Raw genomic sequence first — 17,134 nt, 5'->3', positions numbered from 1 at the left:
ATTTCTAAATATTCTATGTTAGGCAAATATGGCCTTTAAATAAAAATAGCAAAATACAAATTATAGAAACAAAGAAAAATGGCTCCTAAATCCAAAAAACCAAATACCTATGCAATATACTAAGAAAATGGCCTCAAAATAGACAAATACATATGCAATGGATTAATTAGAAATGGTATAGATGAAGAAAACGATCTAAATCAAAACAACCATACACAAATGTTTGACATAAATTTTTTTCTACATTGTACAAAACATAAATCTATATTCTATTTCCTTTAAAAATTCTTATTATAAATAGAATATACTTTTAAAAATAATTAAATAAATACTATAAAGAAAATATAAATAATTTTATATGTAATAAATTAAATTATAATTATTTTGTAGTGGATATCAATCAATATTTGTTTAAATAGATTTATTTAAGATATCTATGAGATTCCTCATGTAATGTTTGATCCCAACCCAACCCCATAAATTAGTGCAGTTTTCCCAGGCAAGCGTCTCCATGGCTACGATCAATAAGCTGTGTGCCACTCTTCCGTTCTCCCTGATTTCCCCTTCAAATACATGGCCACTCAAGTGCAGCCATTCCCGGACCTGCATCCACTTCTCTCTAGATGGTAATAAAGTTATTTTGTCAACTAAAACTAATTATAGACAAGCTCGACATTTGGGTGTGAAATGCAAAGCTCTCAGAGATGGCAGCCAAGGGACTGATACGGTTTATCAGGGTGTTTATGGACCTTGGACCGTCGAGTCATCAGACAAGCTCGAGGTGCCACCGCTTTACTCAATCTTCCTATTTTATTTTTCTTCTCCACATATCGTCACCCACGAACACTTAATTTGTTCTTATAGAATTGTAAAAGCAACCATGATGATAATATTCGGGCTATATTGTGAAGTTGAAATGACTCATCATCAAACGTGTTGAGGAAAGACTAACTTCCAACTGTGGTTTGTATTGAAATAAAATTATAGTATAGGGAAGCAGTCTTACCTACCTTTTTGAAATAAAATGACTCTGGACAAATGAAATGCCCAATTTCACTTACTATCATAGAATCCTTGAACCCAGTCGTTCGATAACTTGTAGGCTTGTGTGTGCACTTCTCGGAGCTTGGAAGAAGACCAAGTTTTTAAATTTGGCGTTTTTGTTTTCTGAAAAACACTATTTATAAATAGATTGAATTTTGATTTATAAAAAATGTCTGAAAAATGGCTTTTGCCAGGTGCCTTTGGATTTGGAATATGAAGGATTCCCTGTTAGAATGTTAAATTAATTATCAGCACCAACCACAAATGATCGGCACAGACCAGCTGTTCAAGTACAGACCATCTCAGCCACCTAACACATGCAGCCATCCAATGCACCGTCCACCATTAATTATACAACAGACTTTGGTCTGTGGTCTCATAGCATTTAATGTGTATTTTTTTCTATAAATCTAATAGACTGGGTCTGAATTCCTCAGAGCCCATTTTTGGGTTTCTCATTACTTTGGAGTTTCTTCTTTGTGTCTAGTTTTCAATATGGTATCAGAGCTAATGGTAAATGATCTAAGAGTCTAGATTATGGAGGAGACAGCTGTTATGTGAGAAGGCTGCCCCCATTACAAACCTGGATTGAAGATTCGTGAATGCCAGTTTGCTGAGTGAGTAGAGAGAGCAAGGAAGTACTGATAGGAAGCTGCAGCCAAAGGAGCTTCAAGGAAATTTTCTGAAAAACGATTGTTATCATGTATGATAGTGTTTGATAAAGCCATTGTGAAAGGTGATTGACATTGCATTTGAACGGAAGATGGTTGATGGTATATTTGGCTAAAGAATGTGATTTATGATGTAGCCAGTTAATGAGGCAGCTAATTGTGGCCAAGGATAACTTGTGTTAAAGAAAGATACTGCTACAATGAAGAGGAAATTGAAAGTATGATATTATTGGTAATGTGTGAAATTGGAGTGGATAGTCAAAGATAAAGAAGCATTGCTGATTTGAAGCAACTCAAGAGTGTTGGATTGCTATTAATGTGGGAATGTGAAGCCGCTAGTCATCAATTAGTGGTCTGTAGTGCATCTCTATGCAAGCGGGAGTTCTATAGAGTGTATACGCACTTCTTATGAGAGAAGAGCTATAGCAGCTGTTCAAGAAGAGAGGACATACAAGAGGGAATCATTGAAAAGGGGATTTTGCAGCCAATAAAGCATTCACAACTATGAGGGACTGATTATGAGCTTAGAAATATGCATTGTGAGATCAAAGAAAAAAGCAATATAAAGAAGGAAGCCAAAGTGGAACTTTAAAGTATATTTTGCTGCCGTTAAAGTTATGTGTTGTGTTTGTGTTTGAAATATGTGTGTTTGGTGTTATACATTAGTTGTGAAATTTAGTGTTGGTTATCTTAGGTGTAAGATGTTGAATAAAAGGTGAGATGGTGTGCTAAAGCTCGTTGTAATAGTGCAAAGGTCTCTGTGTGTGCTGATTTGGAGTTTAAGTGTTGGAATTTGGATGAGAAAATGTTTAAGGCTTTGTCATAGCAAATGTGGTCATGTAATAGAAGATTGTTGAATTGATATCCCCTCAATTGAATGATGAAGATTGAATTAGTGAATGTTTTTAATGGGTTGTGTGAATGTATGGGTGCATTATCGGTTGTGCTTGACACCCCAAAGGTTTTTGTTTGACATATTGGTGAACCATGTATCGGAAAAGGATTCCTATAGAACAATGGTGTGCTAAAGCTCGTTGTCATAGTGCAAAGGTCTTTGTGTGTGCTGATTTGGAGTTTAAGTGTTGGAATCTGGATGAGAAAATTTTTAAGGCTTTGTCATATCAAATGTAGTCATGTAATAGAAGATTGTTGAATTGATATCCCCTTAACCGAATGATGAAGATTGAATTAGTGAATATTTTGTAATGGGTTGTGTGAATGTATGGGTGCATTATCAGTTGTGCTCGACACCCCAAAGGTTTTTGTTTGACATATTGGTGAACCATGTATTGGAAAAGGATTCCTATAGAACTAACGAGTATAGTGGCTGGGTACCCATGTATCGCAACAGATGGATTTCTTTTTATATGGACTCAATAATCAGTTTTATGCAGGTACGAAAGGTGAAAAGCCCAAAGTGATGATGGTTTCCCCATAGTATTGGTTTGTGCACAACATGTGCTTGGTTTGTGGTGAGCCAAAACCACTTTAGTACTGTTGGTTAACAATTTGTCCCTCTTGCTAACTTGGCTTTACCTTGACTCTAAATGCCCAGAATGTGAGGAAACAAAAGGATGTCACCAACAAATGGGTCAGTGTATGTGTTATATCATTGCCCTCTGAATTATAAGGTACAACTCCCTTATATGCAATGAATTATGTTTTAAAGAGATCATTGGGATAGGGGATATGCTCTTAACCTGAGAGCAGGAGAGGATAAACCAAGATGCTTATAACTACAAACACCCCAGGCAGAAATAGATTTGGGCAACCTGTAATACCGAGTAGAATGGATATCGCAAGCTACCTTAAAGCCCTTCTAATACTACTCCTAATCTAATCTAAATGCAGAGTAGTCTTACTGAAATGCAATCTAGGGAGAAAGCAGAGATGCACATGAAAGATGAAATGGAATCCACCATGACTAAAAACCCTTCACTAAAATGGAATCTAGTAATATATCATCAGCTTCAAATGCATCAGTCCCACAATCCCATAGAAACTATTCTAAGATGCAAGGTTAGCTCAGCTGAAGGAGACAATGAAATGAACCTAGGTATGCTAGTCCAAAATGGAATCAGAACATCACATTACCTGACTGCAAACATCATACAAATCCTTCATTCCATCTAACTCTTCGATTCTCACTCAACATCTGGAAATGTAGGGGGAAAAGTTGGATAGAATTGCCGATCTTTTCTATTAACTTAGAAAATTATATATATAGGCCCCCTCTTAAGGTTCTTGGCCAGTTACAAATTCATCAGTTACATTAACAAAGCACTTGAATCACTCATAAATCCAACAGTCATCGATTGGAATTTAATATATCAAAGAAAGAAAGCATAAATGATTAGAAACTCTCAAAATGATTAATATTCTTCTCTGATCTGTTGGCGCCAAATTCATATAATTTGAATTTCAACGATCACAATAGGTTTAAATCTCTATTATCGATCTCCTATCAACGATCATGATTAAAACATGAAAACCCTTTTTACCTTTTCTTTATTGCCTCTTTGCAACTGTCATTCCTTCGATATCTTTACTCGACACGACGATGCGATCGATTGATTTTCTCAATTTCGCTATGGGCCCGTTTGTTTGCTGGAATTAACCTGGAATAGGGAAATGGGAATAGGAAAATTGGAATAAATCTATTTCAATTTTGGCCCAAAATGAGAATAAATCGAATTCCAATTTTTTTTAGGAATTAGATTTATTCTTGCATTGGACCAAAATTGGAATAGATTTATTTCAATTTTCCTATTCCCGTTTCCCTATTCCAAGTTAATTCCAACAAACAAACGGGCCCTATGTTAACTCAAGGTTTCATTTAACCCCTTGCAAATATGTGCACGCCTATTGTCGCTCCTTCACAGCCTTCACCCTAGGTTATGATTAACCCATTGCGACAATGTGATCACCATCTTGGTTTACTGTTCGCAGCTTCGTCACTTAAACTCAAAATTAACTTTTACTCCTTGCGACCATGCGACAACTTGAGATTCTAACTGTTATGTACCCTTCATAGTTTCACAGCTTAAAAACCTTTAATTGCCTGATTACTTGCGACAATGCGATTACTGGCTTTCGTAGCTTTGCAACCTTAATTTCAAACTACCTTTAATTGCCTGTGAAGTAGCGATGATCGCTTAGAATTGTCCTTTTCGCTGGGTCACAACTTAACATGTCTCCGTTCTACCAACCGCAGTGACAACCGCACATTAACTATGATCGTGCTTTCGCAACATTAAAATTAATTGTCATTTCTAACCTGCGACCTTGCGATGACTGTTTGAGGTTGACTGTTACTGCATTCGCGGGGTCGCGACTTGAAATCTTAACTCTACATTTAACCCTGTGACAATGCGGATACACACTTTCGCTTTGTCGATGCCTTAACTCAAAATTACTTCTAACCACTTGCAACCGTGCGATTACCACTTGGCTTAACTATTACTGCTTTCGCTAGGTCGCAATACTAACCTTAAATCATCTTTAACCACCCACGACCATGTGATCACTGGCTTTCGCTACTTCACCATGCTAACTTTGGGTTTCATTTAACCACTTGCAACCATGCGATCAATGACTTTTCGCTTTATCACGACACTAACCTCAGATCCTCTTTATGAACAATGGTTTTCGCTGCTTCGCCATGTTAAATTTGGGTTACCTTTAATCACCAATGAACGTGCAATAAGCATTGATCTGCTAAGATCTGACGGCTAGGAAGATACATCTCTAAGGACCATTGTAATTCCATCTTAAAATGCCATCCATCGATCTGGTCTTCATCTGACGCTTTGAATTTAATCTTTGAGCCATTTGACTTGTCAACTTTGCAATGCAGACGTGCAGATTAAATATAAGCCATCGATTGGATTTTAAAGAGATTCATACCACCTTTGACTAGGTTCTTTAACCATTTCTAAGGATTTATCTACTTCTCCTACATTTGATTCGACTTCTCTGGTTTCCATGATGTTCCTTTGATCCGCACTTCGGTCCTGAGCTTCGATTCAAATGCTTTTAGTCATCATCTGCTCTGAATGTAAGTGTGATCTTCTTTTCGAATGCATCTTGTCTTACCATGAACACTTGATCAAAGCATTAGGGTTTTAGAACAACTTCTCTCTTATCTAGGAAATGCTTAAACTTACCCTCCCTTTCCTAATCAGCTAATGTGAACCAATGCATTAGATTGCTTTGAATGTCCACCTAGGTGTACAAAAAGTAATAGATGAGAAGAGAAGTTCCTTAAAGGCAATCTCGATACAAACATGACATCACATTGACTCAATCCTAATCCTAGAAGTTTGAAAAATATAAAGGACTGAAATCATGGCAACAAGTACAAAGTTTGTGGTGATCTTGAAACCACTTGTGTGATGTTTGTGGATTTCATGGTGAGCTTGAAACTTCTTCAAAGCATCGGTTATGGGTAATCTGTAAAAACCCAAAGTGATTGTAATGAGGGGAACGATATGATTGATAGTGCTTGATTTGTGATTGTAAATGGGTACGTAACAAGGCTTTAGGCCAGGACCCATCCATTTTTTATTATGGGGGGATATTCGAAAAAAATGGATCCTTAGTTTATTGGGGGATGTTAGAATGTTAAATTAATTATCAGCACCAACCACAAATGGTCGGCACAGACCAGCTGTTCAAGTACAGACCATCTCAGCCACCTAACACATGCAGCCGTCCAGTGCAGCATCCACCATTAATTATACAACAGACTTTGGTCTGTGGTCTCATAGCATTTAATGTGTATTTTTTCTATAAATCTAATAGACTGGGTGTGAATTCCTCAAAGCCCATTTTTGGGTTTCTCATTACTTTGGATTTTCTCCCTTGTGTCTAGTTTTCAATATTCCCCCCCTCCCCTTGCTCTCTTTCTATATATATTAGACTGCAGGAATTGGGTATAACACCCCCATAAATTAGTGCTGGATGTTGACACTGGTCTGACCAGTCCTTACCATGTGGACTTGGGGAGATTAGATGACATGACCTTGTGCTTTACCACAACGAGCTCTTGCCTATTGAGCTAGCCCTCAGCCCTACTCAACTTATATCTTTGTTTCAAAATGATTTTTTTAAAATTTTTTAGGGATGAGATTATAATATTCAAATGACTTAATAGATGCTATGTAAATCATAGATTGCAAACTTGGACTTGGCAAACTGGAAGATTGAGGCGTGAAAACTCGATAACTTAAAAAATGCTTAAACTTCTTGCGGGGAAAAACATAAATTTTATGTAAATGCAACCACAAAATGTATTGAATGAATTTGGGAGCAATGCTTCCTATGGGGTTGAGTGGTGCAGCCCTCATCACCAATCCTGAATGAAGACCTTCCAAACCACACAGACCTTTGTGGTACACTATTTTTATAATTAAAAAAACTAAAAGAGAGGTTAAACCATGTTTTTTCAGCATTTAAGTGCTTAGCCATCAAAATGTGTTTTTGTACTGTTCGAAGCACATTTATTCTTTTTATGGAAGAGTTGTTTTGTGATAGAGTTAGATTAGATGAGTACCTCGAAAAAAAACACACAAAAGGCTTGGAAAAACTCAGTTGGCAGACTGAGTGAGTACACTGTGAAAATTTGGGAGTCAAAATCGCATTGGCAAGTGCTTGGCAACTTGCCGAAAGTTTGAACCATGATCTATAGTACAGGATTTAGAATGACCAATGCTTTGTGACTCAATGGTGATGTGTGCAGTCCTTGCCACAACAACCTGCAAAGATTCAATTTTGCCAATATACATGTCTCAAAAGGTTGGAGCTAGGTGCTAGGGCTAGTCATGGAAGCTTAACCTAACATGAAAGCAGCCCAAAGCTGTAGGTGTGAAGGATTTCGTTGCTGGTATTTGATATCCTCAAGGGTGTGCCAAATAACAAATGGAGTAGAAACTTTGGTTTCCATGGACAAGTAAAAAGGAATGCAAGACAAGATTAACATATGTTATGAAGGGATAGTTGAAATCAATTCAAAGAATCACATAAAGAGTTCCAAAATTTGTTTAAAGCTCACATCAGATTCCTGATTGAGATAGATGAGAAGTTCATTCAGTGTGGACCTATGGTTTAGTTAATTGGATAAACTGGAAATGCATTTGAGTAATGCGAATATTGCAATAAGATTGTAAAATAAACAATGGATCGATTCAATCTACTGAACAAATCTGCAACCATAGGTTGTAAAATAAACAATGGATCGATTCAATCTACTGAAGAAATCTGCAACCATAGGTTGTAAAATAAACAATGGATCGATTCAATCTACTCAACAAATCTGCAACCATAGGGAGAACAATGGAAGATGTTTGTTTGGTGTATGCTGCCGAGCACTTTTATATTGTTTGATAATGTGAAGTTGTGGAGCTTTACATGTATCAATCATTCTTCTTATTTAGTGTTTTCTCACTGAGATGAGGCTAATGGACTACAATAGGAAATGCATTTTTTAGAGGAAGCAGGAATTAGGGTCCAGATTTTGTATTACGATAATAATTCTTGCATATAAAGAAGAAAATAATCGTTAGTCAGACATAAAGGAAATTGGAAACAAGATGCTGGCTTGAAGAGGAAGAAATGTTGAAGTTGCGCTTCCAAATGCACAGAAATGGGTAAGGAAGATCCAAATCACTGATACAGTAGAGAAAACAAGGTCGATCTTTGAGAAAATATTGGCATTACTGCAAATTCAGAAGAACAAGATTGAATAAAATGGTCAAAAGAAGGCTAGAACCGGTATATAAAGAATCTGGAGAAATCCATTATTCATGAAATGTGGAAAGAACACCAACTGAAGGTTCTGCTAGAAGAGTGCACTAACAATGGTGCAGAATGGAGCAAAAGAAGAGGGGCTTTGTAACAGACTGAGAAAAAAATGACTAGCAAAGGAGATGCTATTGAATAATTTTTGGCATCAGAAGGCCAGCTGGAAATCCAAACCAAGAACCATCCCATTCGGGCCTTAAAGCATGGCATTTGTATTTGGTTGAGGAATATGACAATTCTTATAGATGTTACTTTGTCTTCCAAATATTGTTTCAATTTAAACAATGGAAGATTATGGACTTCAGGACATGCAATAGTTTGAAAATGCAGATTGAATATATTGAGACACAATTATAAGAATTGACAATTGAGAATCTTTATAAGGCAGATCAAGATGTGATGCATTAATTTCCATTTATCTTCTCTATAGATTGTAAAATCCACGATTTGATTGGTGGCTGTACCACAAAATCTTGTTGACACATGATAACAACCAAACAAATGATCAAGTTCAGCTTTTTGTTTGGTGTGCAATATGTAGTGAGCAATTTCATGACAAATGATTGTTAGTATATATCTAAAATATACAAACCATTTTGCTCATTGAGATGCTTTTTATGACATAAACCTACAGTTCCAAGAAAAACTTTGTGAGGCTAGATAAAAGTTTCCATATTGATTATCAATTGCATACACTAAAGCTCCATCATTTGGAATTGCACCATAAAGAATCTCCTTGATTTGTAATTTTGTGCCATCTATGAATTTGTCCATCCTTTAACATGATTGTTCTTGCTTGTTAAGATTTTAAGAGAAGTTTCTGTTAGAGTAATTATTTGTTTGCACTTATTAATTAAATCACTTTGATTTAATTAATTAAGTTGCCTATTACTCTATTTTGCTTAAGCTATCTTGTAGGTGCATTATTAATTAATTATTAATTAATAATGTGCAACCTAGCTTTTTAGTTTAGGGTTTCTATCTCACCTTTATAAGGATGAGCATTGTACTTTCTTCATTATCTCTTATGCATTTTTCATTTGAGAGCAACTTTTCTTTTATCTCCATTTTTTAGCAAACCCTTGCCTCTTCTTGTCTTTTTCTTCTGTGACAGGTTTTTGCATGCAGGGATTCGAAGGCTTTGTGGATTTGATTGGCTTATTTGCTCAAATCCTACATGGTATCAGAGCCAGATCTGCTGCAGCTTGTTCGTTATTTGGAGAAAAAGGAGAATGAGGGTTTGACAAAACAGATCTGGAATTTTTTGGGTATTTTTTGAGAAAACAGGGGGGTCACTGTTTTTTGGAGCAGGTTGAGGCCAAACGGACGTCACGGATGGATTCAGAAGGCGTCAAAACCCCTATTTCCATATAAAATTGGTCCGATTTGGACAACGTTGCTCCGGGAGGCAAATTTTTTTAGCCCAGCAGGGTCGTACGGCCTCCTTCACGCAGATCGAGGCGTTTATTTAAAAAAAATTTTTTAAAAAAATTTTGTTTTGGGCCACTCCGCCTCGGCGCCACCCCGCAGCCACTGGAGCACCGCCCGCGCCCGGCCGGAGCTCAGCCGCAGCCGGCGGACCACCCGCGGCGCAGCCTCCGCTCCACCGCCACCACTGCAGGCAGTGCCAGCGGCGTTTACCGCCCGGGCACCACCTCCTCCAGCGGCGCCGCCAGTTGCACAGTCTCGGCATGACATCATCTAATCGGCTGATGACGTCATCAATCCGGCAGCCGGATTTTTTCCCGGTGACTGGCTATTGACGGCCATATGGCCGTCAAGTTTTTTCGCATGCCTGTATTTTTCCAGAGAGCTCCCTTCTTGGACCTGCAGTTGGTTTTTTGGCCTTAACTTGGGCATACGGAGGTCTTTTTCCGATCTGAAAGAAGCGTCGGAAAGCTGGTTCAGAGACGGAGACAATGGTACTAGTTCCGTTTCATTTTGAGTTCATTTGAGCTTCCAATTTTAGCGTTGAAGTAGAGACTTCTATTTCCCTCTTCTCTTCATCCGAAATCCAGGTTCTTTTCTCAATTTTTATACTTTCTATAGTTGTTTTCTTTGGTATTTGAGGGATATCATAATATATTGTGGGGGGGGGCACTTTCTTTTCTGTACTTTAATTCAGAATAAGACCCTTCTACTTCTGTCTTCATCTCTCAATGGCGGACTCCTATGTCGCCTGCCTTACACCACACAACTACCATACTTGGAAAGGACAGATGACTAGATTTCTTATGGAAAAGGGGTTATGGTCATGTCTTGATGCGGCTCAGCCAGTTCTACAGAGGCCTTATGAGCTTCTTATGCAGCGCAATAAAATGGATGAGGCAATGGGCCTCATTGCAATGAATATTTCAAAGGGGTTACTGTTTCACCTGGATGGTTTGAATACACCCAGGGCTATGTGGGACAAGTTTTCAACCTTATTTGGCACAATGAATCAATTTAGGATTCTACAGATAGATGCGGAGTTTACCTCCTTGATTCCTGAATCATTCACCAGCATTGAGGATTTCTTGATGAAATTCAAGTCTCTTCGATCTATGTTACAGGTTGCAGGAAAGACAAAATCTGATAATGAGTGTATCTTTCTGATACTGTCCAAGCTTCGAGGACCTTATCAGATTTTCACTTCTACCTTCTACTCCACTATGGATGCTCTAGGTGCACGACATGTTATGCCCTCTTTTGAGATTTTTTGTGACCGGTTGACTCGTGAGCAATCCAAGCTCACTAGTATGGATTCTCTTACAAGTTCACAATCACAGGCATTGATTGCCAAGCCACCTCAGAGCACACAGAAGCCGAAGCAGTTATCAGATTCCTCTTCTCAGCACTCTACTGGCCCACCATTTTCTTCTAAGAAGGAGAAACAGAAGACTGAAAGACCTACATGTTCCTATTGTCAGAAGGGAACACATGATGAGTCACTTTGTTATCAGAAGAAGTTTGATGGTTATGAGAAACAGATAGCGGATTTGCAAGCTCTTCTTCAGAAGAGCAATCTTTCCTCTCCATCCTCTTCTGGCTCACAGGGGTCTGCTTATCAGTCTTCTTCTATCAATCCTACAGCTGAACAGGATCTTGGAAAGGGTCATGCATTGCGGGCTTCTTTCACATTCCCTTCACAGGTTCCTTGGATACTGGATTCAGGTGCTTCTCACCATATGGCATCTTCTCGAGAGATCTTCTCTTCTTTTGAGGCTTCTCCTATTCCCCATATTATCATTGGGAATAACACTATTATGACAGTCTGCGGGAAAGGCACTGTATGCATTCAGGACACATTCAATGATGTGTTGTATGTTCCATCTCTGTCTGCAAACCTTCTCTCGGTTTATCAGATTTCTCACAGTGGGTCCGGGAAGACAGTTGAGTTCACTCCAGATTTAGTTTTCATCCGGGATAGTATGACAGGAGGTATTGTTGCTACAGGGACAGTTGATCTTTCCGCCCATCTCTACTCCTTTTCACACTTTGGTCCACCTTTGCCAGAGCACGACTCTCCTCCTTTGAGAGAGCATCATGTGGTACAGTCAGGTTTCTTGAACCTCTGTGTGGTTCCTGAGACTGCTGTTGTAACTGCCTTGCCACCTCCTCTTGAGCTCTTTTCTGTTCAGCAGAGTTCTTCTTCAGCACTGCTTGATCCTCCAGCTCCATTCATCAAGCCACTAGGTGCAGTTGTTGAAAATTCTACAGAGGACATTCATCTCCTCTTTGATGACAGTGTCAGCACACCTGTCATACCACTTACATTGGGGATTCCCTTTCAGGATCCTCGTGTCTACTCCTTTGAGCATCAGCTCGGCCTTCCAGTGACACCTCAGCTTTCGAGGTTCCCTCTACAGTGTCCACTACCTTTCACTCCTCTGCACTGGAGTCACAGTGGTTTGTTCATTCATCCAGGGGTTCTTTCATTCTGGAGAAGCTTTGGAGCCTTGGCCCTCTCTCACGGGGGGGGTTAAAGTCACACATTGTACTTATGACTTTGAGAGAGTCTCTTGAAGTCATTATATCTCTTTTTGGAGAGGGGTTTTTCCCACTGGGTTTTCTCCTTTACTCCAGTTTATAGAGATTTCCTTGTACTGGGTACCTGATTAGGCCTTGTTGCCGGGACCCAATTTTTCTGCTTTCATAGCTGTGCTAGGTTAGCTTACCTCCTGAGCTTCGCTTAAGGGGGGGTGTTAGAGTAATTATTTGTTTGCACTTATTAATTAAATCACTTTGATTTAATTAATTAAGTTGCCTATTACTCTATTTTGCTTAAGCTATCTTGTAGGTGCATTATTAATTAATTATTAATTAATAATGTGCAACCTAGCTTTTTAGTTTAGGGTTTCCATCTCACCTTTATAAGGATGAGCATTGTACTTTCTTCATTATCTCTTATGCATTTTTCATTTGAGAGCAACTTTTCTTCTATCTCCATTTTTTAGCAAACCTTGCTAAAAAATGGAGATAGAAGAAAAGTTGCTCTCAAATGAAAAATGCATAAGAGATAATGAAGAAAGTACAATGCTCATCCTTATAAAGGTGAGATGGAAACCCTAAACTAAAAAGCTAGGTTGCACATTATTAATTAATAATTAATTAATAATGCACCTACAAGATAGCTTAAGCAAAATAGAGTAATAGGCAACTTAATTAATTAAATCAAAGTGATTTAATTAATAAGTGCAAACAAATAATTACTCTAAGCCTCTTCTTGTCTTTTTCTTCTGTGACAGGTTTTTGCATGCAGGGATTCGAAGGCTTTGTGGATTTGATTGGCTTATTTGCTCAAATCCTACAGTTTCAATAAACATGCTGCATGATATTCTTTAAGTCCACCAATCCAAAGCAAGGATTAGGCAACTTCCAAATGTAATATATATCTAGGAAGTGGAGTAAAATGATGTAGGCAAATTTCATTGTAATTAAGATCAATGGTGAATTCAAATTATCAAAACTATTTCTCAAAAAGAAGGGGCAGACGCAGCTTCAACACTTTTTAAAATTCATTAAGTGCCAGGGCATGCTGTAGGATTGAATTAATAATGTTTAACCTCTTGTTGGGCCAAAGTGCAAACGTATCCATAACCAGCATGTACTGGATACATGTACTTAAACCATACACAAAAGGGCAGCAATCTGCCCATCCTGTATTATTCACATTTTCAGGAATAAATGACTATATTTATGAGGATCGCCCTTGAATTCCCTTTGTAAGTCTCCATTATTCTTTATTCTTTACATCATATATTCTATTTATTTTCCTAATAATTGAATTATAATAACTTTCAACTGGTGATAGTTGATTCCTCCTCCATTGAGTTGTTTCCCAATTTGAGCAGATACTAAGATCTTCTTGGTCAGCATGCCAATTTTCAAATAATTATCAATGTTTATATATATCAAAGCAGGGATTCAGGGGTGGTTGTCCAACAGGCTTGAGGGGCAGCCAATTTTGGTTGTAAAACAACAGATGTTTAGGTTGGGGGGCCTCTTTAGAGATTTTAAGTTTTTCTTTCAAGGCTTTTTAAAAAATGGTTTTCATTTTTTGATGCGTACGGAATGTCTTGATGCCACAAGACATCACAAGGGTGTTGAGGATAAGAAAGTCGTCTTTCAAACCTTGCATTGCAGGGGAGAAGTCTTGAGATATATCCCTTTACTTGGATAAATGTCTTGGTGACAATCACCGATTTTTTTGTAGAACGGGACTATATATTTTGTGACTGCCCCTTTATCCTAAAAAAATTCCGTGGATGGCGGTGTGCTGGGATGTCCCCAGCCTGGAGTATTCTCATATCCCCCCCTTGGTCTAGCTATAGGAGAGTTGTAGAGACCCTAGTTTGAACTTGGTCAGGCTAGATAATTGTGGAAATTGAATTGATCAATAAACTGTTTGATTCAAATATATGAAACTTATTTATTCAATTTTAGTTATGGCTTGATGCTCCCTGATTTAAGGCATTTTGAATCAGTGAATGTGATTAAGGATTCAATTTTCAAATATATGGCAATAATTTTAATTATGGAAAATGAATAAATAATATTTATTACGAGAATTAGATCAGGCACTAAGGATTAACATATTTCATTTAATGCCTTTAATGTGCTGCTTGCCTAGTATGTAAGGCCCAAGTGGAAAGTCAAATGGGGTAAAAGTAGGGTATATATATATATATATGACTGAAAATGCTAATTATAAAATGATACTTCAATATAACATACCAAATATAGTTGAATATAGAAAACCGAAATGCGATTCACGAACCATAAGTTCAAACTTGAAACTTGAAACTTCATAACCATTACTAATGACCATTGAACTTAGTAAAATGCTAAAACTTTTAAACATAATGATAAATGAAAAATATAAACCACACATAGTACCATGTAAGTCAACCATTGACTATCAATTTATCAAATGACAAAGATGAAAGATTCAAAATTCATTGTTCAAATATGAATATAAAAAATTAAATAGACCTCATGATACGCACACCAAAATAGGGTTCCTTTGCTAGAAGAAACATTAAAAAACAATTGCAAAAAATGTTTTTTCTTTAGACTTTTTAGCCAACATGTCAGCCATACCCCGCACGCACCCTAGCCGCACCTCGCATGCACCCCCGCACCCCAGACACACCCGCATCCCACTTGGGTGCTTTGATTAGTGCGGTCATGCTTTTTGCGTGGTGGGGTACTCGGGTGCGCGACGTACCTACACTGGGGACGTACGCACACTCGGTGCACTAGGTTTTTGACCCAAGTGCGTGCACCCAGGTAACATTGATAGAAAGCTCAAGAGAATCAAGCATTGTTTGCTAATGATTTGCAAATGAGGAGTTAATTGATGAAAATATGGGGATGACGTGGATAAGAGAATGGGGAAATTCACTGACCTCTAGAATGATTAAAATTTAAGAGATGAAGAATTACCTCTTGTGTACCTCACTTCAACTAGTGCTTTGGTGAGAGAGGGGATCAAGAAAACCAAATGATAAAGGATATTTAATCAACAAAGACAAGAAACTAAAATAACTACTAATTGCCAAATGATAAAATTGTTTTGACTATGGAAAATGGAAAAACAAACTACAAAAATCAAATGTTGATGTTTGTGAGCTCATTGCCTTGGATGCTAGTGTAGGTTGAGGATGAGAGTATGGGTGTAAGATGTTAGCATGGCACACGTTCATCTTGTATGAACAAGACACCCAAAGCTATGCACAAATTTTGAAACAATAACTAAAATGCAAAAAATTAAGTATGCTACTGACAAAGATACTAAAAGCAACTACACTATGCAAATAAAGAGAAAGTGAAATAACAAGGTGGTAGTAATAGCCACAACTCAAAGGAGATCTAAGAAAGGTTGACAAAGCCAACTATTTGCTCCACTTCTCATTACAACGAATGTAACAACTAGTTTTCCTGAGTCTTAATTAATAACTAACATACTCAAAGAAATAGAGATATTACTTTATTCTCGTAGGAAGACAGTTAAATCAGTTTCGTTCATATGAAAGAAATTGATGGGTAAAATCAGTTAAACAAAATTTTTTAACTAAGAACTTAAACACCACCAATGAATTACTATAGAAGTTAAAATCCACATGACATGGAATTCGAAATCAGAAATCATTGTAGGGATGCTTCTGCAACCACCCAGGTTAGTTCGCAAATACCACTATAACAATATCAATTAACAACTACCATCCAATACCACTATATCAAAATCAAATGATGATTATCCTTAAATACCACTAAATAAAATTAGGGCATCACATACCACTATATCAATTTGGCGCATGGATTACCATTGGATCATTTAGGGCATCAGTTACCACTGTATCAATTAGGGCTTTAGATACTACTAAATCAATTAGGGCTTCCGATACCAGTATATCATTTGGGGCTCCAAATACCATTGAGTCAATTAGGGCTTCAGATACCATTGTATCGTTTAGGGCTCCAGATACCACTGAATCATTTCCTTCCTTCCAATTGCTTAACTATGGCAATATCATAATATAGAAGATATGCTCATATTTATTATTCATATAGATGAAAGACAATCCATAAATCTATCTCTCGCATCTAAGTGTAAAATAACTGTAACGCTAATATAACTCAATTAATCTTACCTTCTAGCATATACATCGTAAAAGTAAAAATACTTGTTTTCGACAAACAATTGAATGTAAAGCTTATCTTTGTCTGTGGTACGTTCAACAACTTGGGAAAAGGTGAAACATTGTCAGGGACTTAACCACCCAACCTCGGACTTTAACTTATTCCCTGCACAATCTCCAACAAGAAAGGACCTCCCTACCCAGAATTGGACTTGGAATATTTGTCATCTATTGAGCATCCTGGTATCTAACCACACCACTAGACTTGACAGCAGGAGTTACAATAACAGGATCATGCATGAGCTATTAAATGATATTATTCTAGATTTAATGTATCATATCTGACTTTTATTTTCCAAGTCATTGTTGACTCCATCTCACCTCTTCGCCCTTTGCCATGGCTATACAGCCGGTGAATCCTAGGTGTTCAGATCTCAGAGCAATCGGCTTTGTCTGTTGACTCCCAACAAATTCATGAATAACATATATGTTCTA

The 17,134-nt window shown here is 37.6% G+C and overlaps 1 protein-coding gene across 1 annotated transcript in view; it reads left to right on the top strand.

The window, feature by feature from the left end:
* Nucleotides 1-441: 441 nt before the first annotated feature.
* Nucleotides 442-17,134, top strand: part of LOC149539128 (integral membrane family protein) — a 128,262-nt gene continuing 111,569 nt past the window's right edge. Inside the window, exon 1 of the mRNA XM_089800460.1 lies at nt 442-781. Coding sequence (XP_089656586.1) covers nt 512-781 — 270 coding nt within the window. The 5' untranslated portion in view covers nt 442-511. The remainder of the gene's footprint in view (nt 782-17,134) is intronic.

This window comes from Cupressus sempervirens, chromosome 9 (assembly GCF_028749045.1).
Source record: "Cupressus sempervirens isolate cs-2001-9-10 chromosome 9, ASM2874904v1, whole genome shotgun sequence".
In the NCBI taxonomy this organism is placed as follows: domain Eukaryota; kingdom Viridiplantae; phylum Streptophyta; class Pinopsida; order Cupressales; family Cupressaceae; genus Cupressus; species Cupressus sempervirens.
This window is presented reverse-complemented; position numbering and strand designations above follow the sequence as displayed.